Source organism: Epinephelus moara, chromosome 2 (genome assembly GCF_006386435.1).
Source record: "Epinephelus moara isolate mb chromosome 2, YSFRI_EMoa_1.0, whole genome shotgun sequence".
NCBI lineage: Eukaryota > Metazoa > Chordata > Actinopteri > Perciformes > Serranidae > Epinephelus > Epinephelus moara.
Genome location: NC_065507.1, coordinates 20,758,735 through 20,778,979, shown reverse-complemented (window position 1 = coordinate 20,778,979; position 20,245 = coordinate 20,758,735). Strand labels below are relative to the sequence as shown.

Below are 20,245 nucleotides of genomic sequence, written 5' to 3'. Positions count from 1 at the left end.
CCCCCCCCCCCCCCCCCGCCCCTTCATCCTGCAGCACTGGTTTATAAACCTGTACAAACTTTCTACTCCAGATCATATCAAAGCAACATGAGGAGTGTGTGACTCTTGGCTTGGCTGTAACATCCAGCTCAGAGCCTGCAGGAACCAATTTTATTCCAGGCACTACTGGGTCATCTGTACTGGGATTTCAGACTCCGTCCATCTGCCGGCCAGCGTGTGTTCGGCGTGTTTTCAGAGACAAGGGACTGAAGCTGAATAATGGGGGACACACGTGTATGAGTGACCTTCAATGAAGAAGTGATTTCATATTAGAAAACACACACACACCACACGGAGCTACGGCATTTACGTCAGCCTGTGTGTGTTTGCAGTTTTTAAATGTGTGTGTGTGTTGTGCGCAAAGGTGCAGCTTGTTATAAAAGTTTGTTTTTTTTTTACTTCCCTTTGCATTCAGATTTCAGCAATCATCTCCAAGCCTTCATTTATTTATTTATTTTTCTGTATGCAGCTCTAATCCTGAACAGTGCTGTGATCTCCTGCTCTAAAAAATACGCAGTAGGATGTTGTCATCCACCCTCCTCCTGTTGTCATGGCAACCATTGATGTCATTACAGTATACTTTGGCCTGATGAGTGAATAGGCATCTGATATTGTGATATTTTATTGGAGGGGGGGTGGGTGGAAAAAAAAAAGAAGATTACCACTGTCTGTCCTTGTATCAGCTTTCTTTTCTCTGTCTCTTCCCCGGAGAATGTGTGTGTGTGTGTGTGTGTGTGTGTGTGTGTGTGTGTGTGTGTGACAGACAGCCAGCTGAAGGTCTCAATGGCAGACAATGGCACTGAACGCATACTATAAATACCTACATTTAACTGGCAAATGCTGCCATCTTTTAGGGAATGTTGCCAGGTTGCACTTTTCATATGAAAGTGTGTCAACGTATCCCTGTACATTTTATCTGTTTTAGGAGGTGTTGAGCAGGAAGATTTTTTTCATGGGGTGGATCACATTCAAAGCTGCTGTCTCACAGCTCTTTTCACAGAGTCAAATTCACTTTGCATTAAAGGCAACAGATGCAAAATGTGAAGCTACGTTGCCTGAAATCTGATCAGCACGATTGTGCCCGAGTGTCAGACTTATCAGTTTGGATCAGCAGTACCAAATAGTGTGTTGTGCACATGGTCTGATCCCAGGAAAAGAAGTGAGACCCTGGTTTCCATGAACAGACTTACCCTCCCCTCCTCCTCCTCCCCCCCTCCCCTTACCTACCTCTGGTGCTGTATTAGTGGGATTAGCTGTTCTGTGTCTGAGTGTGCTGATTGGATTGACGTGTTCTCTCGACATGATCCTTTCCACACAACAGGGACAAACCTCAGCTCTCGAACAGCACCAGGAAGAGAGTTTTTACTGTCTTGTAGCATATTGTGCTTTGCATTTGCAGCCTGAAGTCGTCCTCTCAGATGTGAGGCTCGGGTCAGCCAATCAGAGCTCGGCTCAGGACAGGCCCCCTTGCAGCTGCACTTTACTATCAAAAAGGTGTTTGAGTTTCACCTAGTTTAATAAATATTAACAGGCGGTCACCATGGAGATGGACTGGACGTGATGTCAGAGATCAGTGATCTCAGCCACCGGTCATGCTTCGGTACTTATCAGTGGGGATGAATTATTCAGTCCCTCCTCACGCCTGTAAACACTGAGTGTGGAAGAGTTCTGCGAAATGCTGCAGCAGCTCAAGTGTTTTATCACAGAGAAGTGTGTTTCAGTAAAAGGGACAGGCCACCCAAATTTAAAACAGAAAACTAACAAAGTTTTTGGTTTCTATGTCCACTGGGTCAGCCTACACATGTGCTCAACCATATTTTGACATATAGTATGTGAGGATATTTCCCAAGTCTGGTCGGATTCTGATGTGTTGTCTAAAGTTCATTGTTCGTGTGGCTGAGTTTGTTTGTTTAGCTCCAGCTGGCACAATTTGAATAAAGTCCATTTTTTTCTGTTGTAATATGTACTTATCTGTTCATAAAACTTCTTCAAACATTCATATGAACTGATTTCAGCAGAACTAGTAGCTGCGTTGTCTGAATTGCCAGTTGCACTAGCCGTGTGGATGTTGTATTGAAGTCTGTCCCCCTGTTGAATAGTGTCCCCTCTGGTAAATTGTGTTGCACCACCCTTCTGTAGTCAGGTAAAGGAAAAAGTCTGGAAACATTGGAAACAACTTTAAATGACAGAACAGTATTGGGTGCAAGAGGGGAAGAGGGGACGACAAACAGCAAAGGGCCACAGCCCAGACCTGAACTCACGGCCGCTGCAGCGAGGACACCGCCCCCTATACATGGGACGTACACTCCACCCACTGAGCTGGCAGACGCCCCAGGTAAACAGGCTTTGACACTTGCTGTAAATCCCTGGGTGCCGTAAAACACAGTGTGTGAGTGTCATTAACTGTCACGAGAGTGAACGACACTCACGTTCACGTTCATTAGCTGTAACCTGTCACCTAAAACATTAGCGTTCATGCACAACTCTGCGGATTTTATGACAGAAGACCTGGAGCATTGGTCTTGGTGGAGGTCTGTGCTCTCAGAGTGCCCTTCTAGTTGGTGATGGTTGAAGAGACTCATCCATGAGCCTGAGTGACTGCACACTGAGTCTATGGAACTTTATTTCCACACTGAGAACTGAAATAAAGGAACAGTTGGTCAGTTTTCAGGTTAATCTGGCCGATTGTCGAGGCAGAATTCTCAGCTGCATTTCTCAAAGCTGTCTGCACGGCTCTATAACACATGAGGTGAATGAGAAAGTGTTTTCCTGTAATTTAGTTAAACCAACTCTTTAATAAGATCTGACTTGGTGTTTTTTTGTGCGTCCCATTTGTCACCTGATGCAAACAACAATAACCTTTGTGATTTGGTGTTAACTTTCTCCTGCTGGATATGTCCCAATCACCATTTTGTTCTGCAAATCTGCTGCCAGAGTCTTGACTCGGACGAGAAAACATGAGCTACACTGGTTACCTGTTGCTTGTAGAACTGATTTTAAGATTTTATTGATTACTTACAGAGCCATGGGAGGCCTTGCTCCAAGTTATATAACAGATCCTTTTTTTGCCCTGTGTTCCTTCTCGCACCCTGAGATCCTCAGATGCATCATTTCTTGTTGTACCGAGGTCTAGATTCATTCACAAAGGCGACAGAGCCTTTGCAGTCTGAGCTCCACAACTTTGGAATGACCTGCATGAGGAGATCAGGGCTGCAAACTTCTGAAAACCTACTTGTTTAAAATTGCCTTTCTGTGATTTTAACTGCTTTATCACTCTGTTATGTGTACTCTGTTTTTACTGCTTATATCTTGTTTGTCTTGGGTTTTGTTTCGGTTTTGTTAAGCACTTTGTAACTGTGTTTTGAAAGGTGCTCAAAAACGACTCAGCACATTTTCTTCTTATGTCTTGTCACCTGTTATTCAGACCAGCTGTGCAGAGTTTACCACCCCGGGGTAATTCTGCCCGGGTACGCCGTCATTTACCAACAGGTAAACACATTATCTTTTAATCGCTTCCTCTAGACTGCTTGTTCTTTTGTCATTGAGCAGAGAACTGCACATCTGTCATCTCTTCTATAGGTGTGACAGGAGATATGTCACACATTTGTGACTAGAACTGTGACAGCATTAACCCTGTCAACAAATATCTGCTTGGTAAAGTCTGGCTGTAAAGAATATAAATATTTCAGTGATGCAACACAACCAGTCCTGTGACTCCTGCTGGATTGGCCACCTCGGGAGCTTTAGTTCTGGTTGAAATGACTTCAGGTTCAGCTATGACTCAGCAGTTTATATGAAGCTCTTGGTGTGATTCATTTTTCCAGGTCATTAGCCCATGCCTACACCATGCAACCCTAGGGCGCGATCAGACAGCTGCAGTTTGTAGTCACAGGACAATTGGATTATGTGGGAAAGATAGCAGAGTATGTGTGGTAAGAAATACTTAAAGGGACAGTTTATCCCAACATTAAAAGTACATATTTTTCCTTTTACCTGTAGTGCTTTATATCAAGTTTGTTTTGGTGTAAGCTGCCGAGTGTTGGAGTTATCGGCTGTAGACATGTCTGCCTTCTACTGAATATAATGGCACTCTGCTCTTTCCAGAAATTGTGGGCAGTTTCATGTAGGAACTATTTTCTTACCACTGAACTATGACCTATGACTATGAGCTCTAACGTTAGCTACCTCAATGGTGCTAGGTGAGCTAGCAGTATTAAAATATTACCATATTTCCATCGAAATTCTGGTGTATCATGTTCGACGTCATAGGCAGGCTGGAAAACAGGTTAGTAAACAGCAGAGAGCAGCATGGAGGCCAGTGAAAGTGTTACGGTGGTTACTGTTTTTTTTCACTCAGTCAGTCACTTTCTCAAACTCAGTGCTGACTTATTTGGAATGATGTTCGAGCGCTGCTTGAATGGAGACAGATGGATTTTGTGGCGGCCCGTTGTAGCTGGCAAAGGTGTAAGTTAGGGTGTCCACCTGGGTGTCGTACTTGTGTCACTGAAGATTAAAGCGGATCTGCAGAGTCAATTGTTCCACGAGTGAATGCTGATTGTAATATTTCCCTTTAAATAAAGAAAGCCAGATGTTAGCAGGGGTTAGTGGGTTTTTTGTCCAGGGGGAGATGGGCTGAAGATGCATGCCTTCCTCTGCAAGGTGATACAGTTGATGGGTGTAGTTCGGTAAGGAGAAAATAGTCCCTGCATGAAACTCCTTACAAGAAGTTCTGTGGATTATCTTGAGTAACTGGGTCATGATTTCTGGAAACAGACATTGCTGTTGAGTTTTTCAGATGTATTTTTTTGGTGCTTTGAGCACCACAAGCCGAGTGCCATCTAGTTCCATTATATTCAAGAGAAGGCAGACATCTCTATGGCCAATATCACCAACACTCTGCAACTCACACCAAAACAATCTAAACTGATAAATAGTGCTACAGGTAAGAGGAAAAATATGTATTTTTGATTTCGGGGTGAACTGTCCCTTTAAGTGTCAGCTCTATAACCATGCCTCAATAACCAGGATGAACACAAACCATGTCATTTTAAATCTTGTCACAACAACACACCATTATGTGTCAGCACGCACACAAAAGAAAACACCCACAACATGTTTCTGTTCAATAAACCTTTTTTTTTAATCTCAACAGCAAGTTAGCTTATGTGTGGTCAACATCAATGAAGGTAAATATAAAACTGGATTTCTATTGATAGATTGATGTTTTTGTTTTATCAGCAGGAGGTGAAATTATGATACCTGGAAACACGTCCACTAGAATCTTCATGACTTTAGTCTTCAACTAGAGAAATATTGCTATAATACTTTTAAATGGCATACACTGATTGACCAACAAGAAAAAGCACGGTAGAGAAGCTGACAAAGAAGCTCCAAAACTCCACACGGTGGGTCATACAGGGAAACTTCTGAGGGACTTTGGTTTTGTACCTTTGTAAAACCTGGCTCTACTTACTTTCGGAAAAAAAAGAAGTAATCATAAGAAAATAAAAGGGTCCAACAAGAAATAATGGTGCTATTCAAAAATCTTAATTTAGATTGATAATACGAAAAAGTAAAAGGCACACTGAACACTTTTCACGTTCAACACAAAATTCAATCTCGGCGCACCGAAGATTCACTACACCACTAATTTGTACAAAGAACGCTCGTCGTAAACTGACGAGCGTTTCTCTTTCTTGGATTAAAATCAACAATCAGGTAAAGTGTTACTGTGTCTGGTCTTTCTTTGAAAGAAATGTGTTTTGTGTCCATTATTGGTGGGGAAGAGAGAGGAGAAAGGTGTTTCCTACAGATTGCGGTTTGTTTCATCTGCCAGGAAACAGCAGAGCGATACAAACCTTTTTCCCACCTCCTCCTCTCTCGCTACATCTCTTCTTCCCCTTGTTGTCAAAGTGCTCCAGTATTCAACTTCCACGGATCATCCTGTAGCTGTTCTAGCCTGACCATTGACAAAATGACAGCAAACGATCGTCAAAATAAACACTTAAAGGCGAAATCCACCCTTTGACACTTTAACACTGCCATGTACCAACTATTTTAAGGTTTTTTTTATGTTGAGCCTGACACTTGCATTTGAGCTGCTTCTCATTTTGAATGACATTTTCAGCATGACCCACAAACTGGGTGTGAGCTCGTCCCTGTCATTAAAATGTGGGTGTATGACCAGACAAACATAACCAGCATTTGTAAATGCAGTAGGGTGTAGGGTGGGAACTATTAACGCAACCACAAGACCTGTTTTGCAACATGTCTTGTGGTTGCGGGTGAACTTGGGCCATTGTTGCTGAGTTATTAGTATCTCTGCCCTTTTGACTCATAAATGTCAGAGTTAAATGCTGACTTAGTCAGCATTTGTTCCAAGATCATGAGATCCCACTCACAGTGATGTCATACTGATTGAGCAGAGATACAATTATTCAGCAACAAGAAAATCAAGATAGGGTTTAAAGGTGTGTGGGATTCAAGGGCATCTAATGGCAGAAACAGTCATGTTTTTGTCTGTTTATAATCACCTGAAAATAAAAATTGTTGTGTTTTCGTTACCTTAGAATGAGCTTTTTATATTTGTATACAAAAGAGGTCATCTTCCAGGGAGTCTGTCCTGTTTTGTACAGTAGCCCAGAGCAGACAAACCAAACACTGGCACTAGTTAGGGCCACTCACATCAGCCACTATAGTTCTCCTACACTTCAGTTCTTCAGATGCCACTAAATACTACACGCTGGACCTTTAAATGATTTTTCTTTTATGCAAAAGTGCCCCAAAGTGACAGAAATTTGCAACTTTCTTAGACTTCTATGAGAGTAAACTAATTAAGTTTGGGGTTTGGACAAAACAAGCAATTTGAGTGTCAACTTGAGGCACTGTGATGGGCCCACACAACATTTTAAAGACCGCTGATCACTGGTTGTAGCCGTTATCTGTTGACAAACAGTGTTAAAAGCATTTTAGGGTGGATTTTTTTCTTTAAGTCTTGCACAGGACTGCAACCACAGCTGGTCCACATTTTCTAGCCATCATTTAAGACTGTTATCTGCTAGCAAAAGACTGCTAACCACACCACTTTAGAGTCTGATCATGAACTCTAAGACACCTGCTCAGTGCAGTCTACAGACTGAGAGCGACTGTCTTTGTTTTGAAGGCTAATCTGACAAACAGTTTAACCCACGATCACTGAGGGTCATGCAGTCTGGCAGATGGTCACAGTCCAGTAATCACACATCGAACCCTCTGACGTTGGCTGTCGTGTTATTCCGATGAAAAGTCGTTTTTTATTTAAAAAAAAAAAAATCATCTGTCTGTGCGCTTCAAGTAGATTGAACACAGTCTAAGTGCTGTAAAAAAAAAAGAAAAGAAAAAGATCTCTCATGTTGTTGCTGGTTCGCTGTCAGGCAAAGAGCGGTGGTGAGCCTGTAGTCAAAATCCAGTGTCAGGTGACTGATGTTCTGCTGGTCTTTGTCTCACAGCGGCCCCAGTGTCAGAGAGGAAAACATTCTTTCATGATCTCTAATGCAGGGAATCTTTAGGGGGACGTTCCATTAGTATAAACATGATTCATCATTAGAACAGCACAGAGGCATAACAGGAGCAATCGAGGATGTAAACCAGAATTAATCTAAAAGCTACGACTGTGCACTGAGGGGGAAAGCACAGTTTGTGTTATTTTGAATGGAGACGTCAATACAGTGTTTGCCTTTTCCAGACAAATGGTGTGATGGAGGCAGAAAATTTGAAGTATGAATTGTGCAAACAAACATAATCACACACACACGCTCACACAAACACACACACGCATACACACAACTGTCTCCAGGCTCATCCCTGCACTTCCAGGGCGAGTGAGGGAGGGAGATTATCTCCTGGTTACATCATCAGCTCGAGTGATGTCACTGCTGACGACTCAGAGGTCCCCGGGAACCAATCAGAGCTGGCTGTACAGGTGAGGCTTCGATTCATAATCCCTCGACATTAAGGATTAATATTGCTTCAGTATTGCCACAAAAATAGAATAATATTGACTGTCTAAAACACCGCTACTTCTCAACCAAACACACGTTAATTACATCAGCCCTCATTTATCAGGCAAACGCATGACCCACAATTCAACTGTTAAACAGACGTGTGGCCATTTCGCCTGCAAAAACTGGTAATTATCCTCATCTTGTTGAGCATAATGAGACCTGGCATGTGTGTGCAATCGGATGGAAAAGCGGGAAAAAAAGCAGTTCAGTAGTGTAAGAAATAAATCAGGATCAGTAGTTACAAGTTCTAAAAACACAAAGAAAAGAAAAAATATTATTTATGTCACGTGGCTTACACAACGGCCTGCAGCTACAGAACGGTGTTCTGCTTATCTATTATTTTCATTCAGCAATAGACTTAAAACAAACGAAAAAAAATCAGCTTGGAGAGAGTTTAACGCTGTTAAAAGGTGCATTGCTCCACAGCCCGGTGCTTCATTCAGCATGTTACGGGTATTTTTCTCAGCAAAAAATTACCTGTCATTTTTTGGAGTAATGTATATGTTAGTGTTGAAGCCTGTGCACTCATGATTACAGCGACCATGTTAGCTTTGGCGCTCACATTAGTGTGTAAAATCATTGCTATAGAACGGACAAAAAACACTTTTAACACTTGAATTTGCGGTGATATCCATTGTACCGTGATAAATGAGGGCAATTTTCTCATGTTCAGTTGTTTTTTTTATATACTGAAATAAAAAAAAAAATGCACAAGTGTTTTGAGAACCAGTCTATTGTTGTTGATGGTGTCCTTTTAAATACAAAAAAACCCTCCACTGCCAGCCATTGTCCTTATCTGACAGTCAGTCCTAAATTAGTTCACTTCCAAACCATTTCTGGGTGAGAAGCTGCACTCTGGCAGCCTCCAGGATGTGCAGCACCCCCCCCCCTCAGGCTTCACGGCGCAGTCCTCACAGGTGTCACATTGTCCGTGACAACAGCAGCCTCGCCAAGTCAGCGAGGCGACGCTCACATTGTGCCACATATCGGACCTGTTCCTGCCTCACACAGCTGATGAGAACTAGAACAGACAAGGGGAGGAGAAAGGGAGGTAGGCTAAGGGAGGATTGTGGTAGAAAGGTTGTCTGAGGTTCATCACAACTAAGAAATGAAGTTTGTATTAGTCGTACAAAAATTAACACTTTTCCTTCCCTGTTGCTACGCTTGTGGCCTCCACTTATATCTCCATTCCTTCTGCTCTTAGCGCTGTAGGTTCTCATTGCTTAATACTGCTTTCTATTACCCCCCGTCAGCTGGCGTTAGTTGACCAGTACGAAGCCATGCTGGGAGTCCACGGTCTCCATCATCTCACTGTCCAGGAGGGAGCCCTGCAGCTCAGGCAGGCCCAGGCCGTCTGACTGCCCCGGACCAGGTAAAATCCTGGCCACAGCTCCGGCTCCAGCCTCTCCTGGAGCAGGCGGGGGCAACAAGGCGGGGTCCAGTGGGAAATCATAATGCTCTGGGTGAAGACCCTCAGTGGAAGGCCCCAGTGCCTGTTGCTCACAGCCTGCAGGGTAGCTGAAGCCCAAGCTGCTGGCGGAGGCGTCATGAGGCTGTGGATGGTGGAGCTGGTGGTGGAGGTGAGATCCAGGGGGCAGGTGTTGGGCGTAGTGGTGGTGGCTCATGTAGGGATCATAAATGAGGCCCTCGCTCGGTTCCATCAAGGGACTCAGGCTGTGGGGGTGGCTGAAGGGAGGAGAGGCCTGAGGACTGCCCTGCTGCTGGGGCTGAGGCTGGTGGGCGGCTGACATGGGGGGGCCCTGAGAGGAACTCTGAGACGCCGCCGGGTCCAGAGCGGGGCCGCCTGTCGGGTAGGATCCTTCAGCTATCTGCATCTGATTGAAGTAGGCCTGCAGCCCCATGCCCTGTGACTGCTGCAGGTACATCCTCTTCTGGTTCAGTCTGTGGGGAGTGCAGTAGATGCTGCTTACACCAAGAAAACACCTTGAATCAACACAAGGACTTTGCAAAAAGCTTGCAAAATATATGCAAAATCACTAACGGGAAAAATTTTGAATAAAAATTGAATTGGGAAACCAAAGCTCTAAATTGAAAATTCTATTTCCTGCATGTTTTGCACATGTAGAGGTGAAACTTAGCTTGGTCCCAGACCACTAACTCGCTGCCCACATCAGCGATTCAAATAGGCCTTGGACCAATGAGAGCTTAGCAGATGCGGACACCCTCTTCCTACATAGCTAACATGCTACCAAGCTACATCCGTGAAAAATAGCGGCAGAAAAATGGTGACAAGCATGGATGAGATTGACGCAGCTGCACGGAAATAACTTTTAAATCCTGATACTTCTTTGATCAAAACAAATAAAAAGTACACCTCCTTCTAACAAGAAATCAGCAAACATGAACACAATGCTGGGCTGAGTGACTGATGTGAAACAATATTAAACTTCAGTCTGATAATCAGGCTGGAAAATTGCAGCTCTGACACCTGCTTTTAAATTGTGGGTGAAAACAATTTAAGACTAACTCTTCTCATTTGCATTTAGTTGCATTAAAGCAAATATTGTTTTTCTCTTTTCTGAATACAATCTTCTAGCAGTGAAAAGTCACCATAGCTAAATGAACACAAGAGCACTATGAATATTTCATAAAATGGAAAACAAAACAAAAAAATCAAATGTGTGGAGCAGTGTGATTTACCTGTGTTCCTGCAGCTGTTGCTCTAAAGTTCGAGTGTCCTTACAGAAAAGTTGGCAGCTAGCAGGACTGTTAGCCAAGACGTTGGCCTTTGGGGCAGAAGAGAGAGTGATGATGACTGTGTTCAGTATTATTAACCACGGCATTAACAGCTACAAACTGTTTCATTATTGTTGCATCATGGCACAGCTGACACCCTTTAAATTTCCAAATGACATCACTGAATGTTACACAATGCAGCCATTTGGCTTTAGAAAGGAAGACAGGTCTGTATTAGGCATCACTTGAACCAACACTTGATCATAAAGAGAGAGTGTAGTTGCTGTGAGACTGTACCTGTAGTCTATGAGTGAGGTATTGTGTCTCTAAGCTCTGTCTGCGGGACAGGAGAGGCGGCTGCGGCCCACCTTGGTATAAAGCTAGGCCCTCCTGCTGCTTGGAAGCCTCACCCTTCAATCAAAAAACATAAAGCATTAGAACAAGGGGATGTTTGACGATCATGTACACACATGCACGTGGACACATGTATCCCAGATCCCCTCTCCTGTCAGCTAATAAAGCTGTGTCAGGGTCTGGGTGCTTCATCGTGTGGTCTAACTGGATTATCCACGCTGTCTCCTGCCCAAATGCCTGTGTGGTGACTGATCAGCCAGATGCCTTTCTCTAAATGGCATGTACCACAGGGATTACACAGTAGTTAAATGAAATGAAAGCAAATTAAAAGGATGATGGGGCCTGAGCATCATAACCAACAAAGAGCTGCGTTATTGCATTATGAGGGATGGACAAAGGGAAAACAACTAGATGTTGTCTGCTTCAATTGATTTTGTTTGTTGTTGGGTTTTCATACAGGAAAGTCTTGGGATCTTTCATAAATGGTTCCCCTTGCAGTGTGTGTGTGTGTGTGTGTGTGTGTGTGTGTGTGTGTGTGTGTATATGTATGCCTGTCTTTGTGTGTGTTTGCAGCTTGGGCCTATTGAGTGCCAGTCACTACTATGGGTAAGTCTGACTGACTCCAACAATGGTTGCATTCACTTTGGCCTAGGCTCCAGGCCCCAGGGGGATGAGAGACAGTAAACAAGCCACAGTTGGCTGCCTCTCCTGGGGTTACACAACAGCCTGGGTGCCTGCTTTTTTTTTTTCCTGGGCAACATGGGGTGAGGATAGTAGGGGCCGAGGCTGAGAACGGGTTCGGAAAGAGAAAGATTTTGAATGGGTTGAGTTAAGGCCGTGTGTGTGTGTGTGTGTGTGTGTGTGTGTGTATGTGTGTGTGATTATGCAGTAGGACTCACCTCCAGGAGGTTGTGCAAGTGGTGCTGTGGTCCCATGGGGCCCATGGCGGCCCCTTCCCCAGAGCCCATCTGCTCCACCAGCATCTGCACTTTGTTCAGCTCCAGAATGCCTTTGGTCCTCGCCAAGTTCTGAAGGTGCTGCCGAAATGCAACCAGACCTGTGAGGACAAAAAAGAGTCAGTACTGATTCTTGCAGCTGATCGACAGATTCACTTCCGCACTATCCTCTCAAAGAGTCTGGCTTAATCTCCACTGACGTCAGCAAACTGACTGACCAGTTAGCACTTTTCATCGTCCCTACTGACGATGTGGCTGGATGTACGTCATGAGCCACTGTGGGTGTGTGTGTGTTTGTGTGTGCACATGTCACAGTTTGTGTATGTATGTGTGTGTGTGTGTGTGTGTGTGTGTGTGTGTGTGTGTAACAGCAAGTAGCTCTGATAAGACCCATCCAGTGGTGACGAGCTGTGGCTGTGAACGATAGGACCTGACTCACCGTGATGGTGGGAGTTATTTAAAACCAGAGTCAGCAGTCTGACGCAAAAAGAATCCACTGCATCAACACTCTCCAAAGAGGATTACTGAAAATAAATAAATAAATAAATAACTGCAAATACCAACTGGGAGCACATAGTGCAGGCTGTCAGTGTAGCGCTAGGGAAGTAACAATTTTAAGCTATAATTATAGTTTATACTTGGCTAAAGCACAGGTATTTTACAAAAACCAGGCACAGAATAATGTGGCTGTGACGAGAAAAAATGGAGAGGTAGAAGTTGTTTAATATTTCCGCTTATATTTTGGCTCCTCTCTCCCTGATGTGGAGTAGAGACAAATCCTGCCTGCCGCAGACTGGGATTTTGAAAAGGGAAAGAAAAGCAAGACAGGGAATGAGCCTGTACAGAGGGAGAAGGAGAGTGAATGAGAAGGCTAGAGAGAGAAAAAGAGAAGGGGGGGAAGAGAGCGCGATATGTGGGCTGAAACCTTCAAAAATATCTGTCTGTGATTCATAATGTGAATCATCTCTGTCATAGTCGTCAGAGAGACTGGAGAGGATGAGAGAGGAGGAAGAGAGGAAAAAAAGTGTGTGAAAGAGAAGAGGGGGGGCAAATGAGAGAGGGAATGAGGGACTTTTATCCAGAAGGCAGTGTGTGTGTGTGTATATATATATATATATATATATATTTAAGTATGTGTATTTGTGTGTGTGTGTGTGTGTGTTTGTGTGTAAAGGGTGTGAGGGAGCAGCTGCTGCAGGGGTGTTGCGTCTGTGTCATGAGAATCAATGCTCTTCCTCTTGACTGGTGCTCCGTGGATCCCCGAGCCTCAGACATATGCACGTTGACACTTTATACATCAAACTCTCCGCAGCTCTTGTTAACCGGGCTTTAAGGAGACGCGTCGGATATGGCATCTAATTGACACTCATATACGACTGATCGCTGCCTTTAAAGCATTTCTCTCAGCCAGTCTTGATGACTTCCACTTGAGACGGTGATTTTCTGTGTGTCACAGAATATCTCTCAGCAATCTCTCAAGAGCATGTCTGCGCTTGCTGCACTCAGCTGTGTAGGTAGAGCAATAGAGGTAGTGTAGTAATGATAAGAGATGTCAAAGTATCCTGTGACTGTATGGCATTTTTAACTATTAAGATCCTCTCTGATTTAGCACTGTAACACTGTCAGACTCGTGATGGATGGTTAAAAAAAACTCAAATTGAGAGCTTACGTCCTTTTCATTCACACATTCTTCTTCCTTGCCAAAACCTACTGCCTACATTACCCACAATGCAACTAAACCATAGACAGTTCAGTAGGAGATTTGAGTCTGTATGCTACTTGATCCCAATGTAGCCTTCAGCTACTATCAAGCAGAGATGAGTGAGCGGGTGCTTTGTTTACCGTGGAAAAACAATGTTTCCTTCACAATTTAAGGTAACACTGAGTGAGTAAATGATCTACAAGTGATCATTTTGTGGGTACTTTAAAGTGGTACAATTGCCTTGTGCATATTGAGGTTGTGTCTAAAATGGACTTCTGGGTTTATCGAGGGGGGCACTTAACCCATTGTGAAGTCAGTGTCTGAGTTTTTAAAAGAAGTGGGTGACTTGAGAGAGGGATGGATGACTATGGAGGAAAGAAAAGACAAATGAACTGACCTTGGGTGAGGGAGGTGTCAGAGGCACGGCGTCCTTCTCTGAAGCTGATGGGGGACCGATTGTGCGTCTCCCTGTGCTGGGAGGTCAGGACAGCCATCGCTGGGTTGGCAGGCCGAGCACTTAAGAAAGGCGTAGGGGTGACGCCGGGGGCAGAACTGTTGGCCGATACCACTTCACTGAGAGACGGGGGATCCTCCAGCAGGCCGAGGTCGCTGTGCATGGAGCCCATGTCGTAGCCGATGTCTGAGTCCACACTACCCATGGAGGGGTTGTGGCCTAGAGTGAAGAGTTTGCCTGGGGGACAAATGTCTTCATATTAATCAGCTTATTTTAGCATTACATGCATGTGATAGAGTCTAAAGGTGCGTGTTTGATCAGGTGACATCATACCTTGGTTCGAAGGCCCTGGCTGGTTGGTCACCTCAGAGAGGGTGTGTCGCCGTTGCCCAAACCGAGCTGTCTGATAGGCCGAGAGCATGTGGGGAGGATCATCTTCTGTGTCGGGCTCTTCTGTCTCGATGCCCTCATCGATCGACGTCTCCATCATGTTGCTAGGCGACGAGGTGGAGGACTTGCGGAGGACAGTGGGGGGAGGCAGTGGGTCCAGCAGGCAGCCGTTCACCTAGATGGGGGGAGAGATTAAAAAAAAAAAAAAAAATCACCTAGATGGGGGGAGAGATTAAAAAAAAAAAAAAAAAGGGAACAATGACAAAATGGATTGTGCCAGGGAGAAAACAGCTTCACGTTGAAGGAGCCAGGACACACACACACACACACACACACACACACACACACACAAGCAAACAGGCACAAGGGCAACCACCATACTGAGTATGAGGGCTCCATTAGTTGCTCTCCTCTGTTTTCCCTTCACTCACCACAGTTGGTCTCACACTGGGAGAGTGTGTGTGTATGTGTGTGTGTCTGTGTGTGTTTGTTACAGCATGCAGGCCTGTGTGTGCTGGCATAGAGGTGGAGGGTGGGGATAAAGGAATGCAGGGCCAGGAAGTGAGCTTTGACTGAAAGTGCTGTGTGACTGACACACACAGACATTAATTCACACGCACACACACACACACACACACACAGACAAAGATCATCTGCATGAGTGACCGCAGTAACCGGAAAGCCTGGTGTTGGTCTAGAAAGAGCAACTTTGCCCAATTCCCCATCTGCTTTCTGTAGTGAGCTGGGAGAGGAATGCTGTTACTCAACACACACACACATACACACACACACACACACACACACACACACACACACACACACACACACACACACACAGAGGACAAGAGGGGGAAACAACATTGAGAAATAGACGATGAAAAGAGGTGGGGGTCATTAGGGGAGAGTGAAAATAAAGGATGAAGAAGAGGAGAGAGAGAAGAAGCACCATGGAGAGGGAAACCCCCCCCCTAACAAAAAAAAAGAAAAAAAAGAAGGATGAGCTGTTGGCTGATGGGTAGGAGGTCACGGCGGCGAGATTGCTGTAGCAGCACAGCAGCTTCCTGTCCATGTGTGTTCACTCAGCTTCGCATTAGGTCACATCATCATCACAGGACTGCTTACATAACCAGGCTCCATTCACGCAGATAACGCGCACTCTGTCTCTGATCTGTTTACCACACACACACACACACACACACACACACACACACACTCTCTCACACTCACACGCACACACGCACACACACACACACTCTCTCACACTCACGTGCGCACACACACACGCGCTCACATAAAACAACGAACACATCACTCTTTATTGGAGCCAGGAGAGGGGGTGGGATGGAAAAAAAATCTTGAAGAATGATATTGCATCTGTGTGTGTGTGTGCGTGAGTGTGTGTATTTCTGCAGGTGTGTGAGGCTGTCATCTCAGACGTCTTGTGTCTGTATTCCTTAATAGTCGGTCAGCTCAACAACAGGCCTGGAGGAAAAGGTCGCTGGTTGGCACAGATAAAAAGAGAAAGCGTGAGACCACTGTGTGTGTGTGTGTGTGTCTAGGAGCCATGCAGGACAGGCAGCTGTCCTGTCTGATGTGAGTGCTGCCTGAGTTCTTACATAAGTGAACAAGTCAGCTGCACTCTGGCAGGTTGACGGAGGGAGCCAATGCTCGAAACCTCAAAGGAGTCTGGCGTACACACACGCACACACACACACACACACACACACGCACACACACACACACACGCATGCACAGACATTTCAGATTTACAGTGAGTGGGTATGCTTATCAAAGCGAATCAATGTCAAGCTTATCGGGATAATGTTTCAGGACATACTTGTGCAGGCTGATAATGACCATGATAACTACGGCCTCCATAACCCAAAAAGCCGGATGTCAGTGAGCTGTCCTGTTCGGACAAAGGACGAACACACACACACACACACACACACACACACACACACACACACACACACACACACAAAAAGACATCCAGAAGCCTCAGGCTGTTTTCACTGGTATTGGACCTACTTTGGGTGTGTTGACGTCCTCCACCATGAAATTCTGCTCCAGGGGACAAGCAGTCTGGGGGAAGGTGAAAGCATCGGAGGAGGCTTGGGGCACAGCAGGGGAGCGCAACAGACGAACGCCCTGCGGGAGCAAACCCACCTGGGTTGAACCACTGGTTGACTGCGGAGAGGGAGAAAAGAGAGAGTTCAACATGACATCAAAAATACCTTCTTCAATCCATGGCCAGTACTTAACAACATCACTGATAATAATGCAATTACAGCTACATGTAGCTGCGATGAATCTGACTTTGAAATCCAAATGAGACAGAACACCACGTCCTGGTTGGTGCAGGAAATGAAAGAGAAATTGCAAAGTGTCACTAAGAAGAGACAGTGGGTAAAGAAAAGAAAGTAATGAATAATGTAACTGAGATCAAGGCTGGACTGAAACGACTGGGCGAGAGCAGGTGAAGACAGAACCTGGCTGGGTGGATAAATGAATGGGTCACGTCCGTCTGTTTGTTTGTTTGTGGTTGCAGGTGTGAATAATGGAGCTTTGATCAGAGAGGCATGGATGGTAATCTCTGTACACATTATTCAGAGTCCACCCCTCCCCCATAGCCCCGCAGCTACCTTGACGACAGTCTGTTCGGCGATGGTGCTTGGCCGTCGCTGGCGGGCGTCAAGCCGCTGTTCCACGGGGAAGCTGCAGCGATGGGCCTTGAGCCGCTCCACCAGCAGGTAGTAGATAGCAGCAAAGTGGTTGTAGCTTTTGTTCTGCAGAGACTGGAAGATGACAGACAACATAAATGGCGGCGTCGGTGATTTAAGTTATTAATGAAGCACACCTTCCATTTTGGATGACTTAACTGTGACAGCTCTCAGGGAAAAAAGAAGAGTTATCTCAGTGTATCTTGTGTGAAACTGGGTTATTACAGCAGCTTAAAAGCAGAGTATGGATAAGACATATGACACATAGAATGTACTCAAAGACAGCAGAGTGAACATACTGCATATAAATTACAGCCTCTTCATTACACTGACAGAAATACTGTTTAATGAAGGAGTGGATATATTTTAGGCTACCAGTGTGCCAATTTACAGTCATTTTAATGGAATATTTTTAATCCATAATGACATTCCTGTATATAACATAACTGTACAAACCTGTGTGCAGATACAGAGTCAGTATAAATTATTTTCAACAATCATCTATACAAAGCGACTGGAGCACCTGACCTTATGCCAGACTTGCACCACGCACTATTGATGTATATTTTAGAGCAGTGGTTCCCAACTGGTCCAGCCACAGGGTCCAGATTTCTCCTTAGTCATTAGGTCACGGTCCACAGAGTTAGATACATTCAGTGTCATACTTGCTTTTGACCATGTCATTGAGTTAGTTTGCTCTCTCTGTTAAGTAGCTTTCCATTACTCACTCACTCAACTGCAGGAAAGGACACTTCAAAATAAAAGCTCTGTGCTGGAAATTTACTGTACTTAAAATAAAGTGTGTGTTTTACAAACTCGACATGTTTGCGAGTCACTTGCAGTCCATTCAGAATGACCCGCAACCCACCAGTTGGGAACCACTGTTTTAGAGTATGTATGTATGGTGCTTAATTTCAGTTTTAATTCAGTATCTTCTTAAGATTTTATTTATTAATGTTTCATATAACTCCATTTACTCATTTACTTATGTGACCTATGTTGTTTGTTCTGTAATGCATGTGTGATGTAGCTGCTGTAAAGCTGAAATTTTCTATTGGGGCTTATAAAATATATATCTATTATCAGGAAATAAGGAAGGTCCTGCTGCAGTGGCCCCCCAGCAGGACAATGCGCCATGCCACACCACAAAAACTTCTCAGGAGTGGCCCGAGGAACATGACAGAGACCTCAAGACATTGACCTGGCCTCCAAATTTCCCAAATCCCAATCTGATCAAACATCTGTGGGACGTGCCACCTCACAACCCACAGGACCCAAAGGATCTGAAGCGCCAGGGACCAAGGGACACCCCTCAGAGGTCCTGTGTTCATGCCTTGACAGGTCAGAGCCAAATCCAGTCCAAGGAGCACCGTGGATTGGGGGTACCTCTGGGGTACCCGCATGTCCCTCAAATGTTCAATCAGGTTGAGATCTGGGGTATTTGGAGGCAAGGTCAACACCTTGCACTCTTTGTCCCATTCCTGGGGTCATTCCTGAGCAGTTTTTGTGGTGTGGCAGGGTGCATTGTCCTGCTGGGGTGCATTGCCATTGCCAAGTGCCATTGCCATAGGGTGGGGGTACTTGGTCTGCAATGGCGTTTGGGTGGGTGGAGCGCATCAGGTAGCATTTATATGAATGCCAGGACCAAAGGATTCCCAGCAGAGCATTGCACTGTAACAAGATGACCAATGTTATTCACTTCACCCGCCAGTGGTTTTAATGTTTTGGCTTATCGGTGTAGATATTATTGGAAAGAACCATGGCATTTAAATATATAAAGATTTAAGATGCCAAAAAATCTAATACTGGAGAACTTAAATTGCAAACTGCATTTCCCATGTACACTTCCATGACAAAGCAAAAGTGTGCACAATTTGATGTTGTTATAACTCGTGAATCTCCTTTTGTCAAACATTTTCCAAGACTAAAGTCCACTGACTGATTTGCACACAGACCAGAAGAATGCAGGGCCTTCCCTTAGTCAATATAGCAATTTATATTACAGCACTCAAACCTCACTTCAACCACTTCCCACCCAGGGGCAGACTTTGCCATGAGGCACAATAGGCAACTGCCTGGGGCACCCAACTACCAGGGCCCCTAATAGGTGCAGATATACTCTGCAGCTCAGATCTAATACATCTAGAAATATGTTCCCATTCTACCTTTAATTCACAACTAACCATAGTGAACAAAATTCTTATTTCAAATTCCCAATTCCATTTCAAAGATGAAGCCAAGAGCCAACTAATGAGATGTTTTGTGTGTGAGATCATAACCTGCAAAGTATCTATAGCTGTCAAATAAATGTAGTAATGTAAAAAGTACAATATTTGCCTCTGGAATGAAGACAGTCCGCAAGTAAATGTGCTTAGTTTCTTTACCCTACGAACTAGTCTAGTAAACGAAGACCTTATTCCACATGTTTTAATCCTTACTATATCTGTATGTTGCACTGCTAGGCTCTCACCTTCACCATTCTGCTTAAATGCACATATTAAAACTGTTATCTCATCACAGTCTCAAGCCCTGACCTTTAAACCACTTCATACTCCTGGTGAATAAATAAAGCCAGCTAAGTCCTCACCTCTATAGTCTTGTGCTGGTCGATGCCGAGGCTGTGCATCAGGCGGAGGACCTGTTCGCTGTACTCTCCCACACCCGCCTCGCCCTCAGCAGACAGAGGCTGCTGGTACAGGACAGGCCTCTGCACAGGAGCGTACAGAGCCATCCACTTGTGCTCCTTGATCTGGGCCACAGACAGACGCTTTGATGGGTCCAGGACCAACATCCTGCGGATCAGGTGCTCACAGTCTGTGAGAGGCGGGAGAGAACGATCATAGAGGATGTGACAAGGTTTTTATAGCTTTTCATGTTTTAGGATCACC

The 20,245-nt window shown here is 44.7% G+C and overlaps 2 protein-coding genes across 3 annotated transcripts in view; both read right to left on the bottom strand.

The window, feature by feature from the left end:
• Positions 1–20,245, bottom strand: part of med29 (mediator complex subunit 29) — an 86,328-nt gene that overhangs the window by 20,624 nt on the left and 45,459 nt on the right. The window lies entirely within an intron of this gene.
• The window catches only part of sik2b (salt-inducible kinase 2b), a 58,211-nt gene continuing 43,120 nt past the window's right edge, over positions 5,155–20,245 (bottom strand). The window contains exons 7-15 of one of the 2 annotated variants that reach the window (XM_050059280.1): positions 19,945–20,171; positions 17,280–17,432; positions 16,666–16,824; positions 14,578–14,809; positions 14,188–14,481; positions 12,032–12,189; positions 11,076–11,189; positions 10,743–10,828; positions 5,155–10,004 (exon numbers count right to left, since the gene is read on the bottom strand). In XM_050059280.1, the coding sequence (XP_049915237.1) occupies positions 9,341–10,004; positions 10,743–10,828; positions 11,076–11,189; positions 12,032–12,189; positions 14,188–14,481; positions 14,578–14,809; positions 16,666–16,824; positions 17,280–17,432; positions 19,945–20,171 (2,087 nt within the window). In that variant the 3' untranslated portion in view covers positions 5,155–9,340. The remainder of the gene's footprint in view (positions 10,005–10,742; positions 10,829–11,075; positions 11,190–12,031; positions 12,190–14,187; positions 14,482–14,577; positions 14,810–16,665; positions 16,825–17,279; positions 17,433–19,944; positions 20,172–20,245) is intronic. The other variant, XM_050059288.1, reaches the window with a different exon arrangement.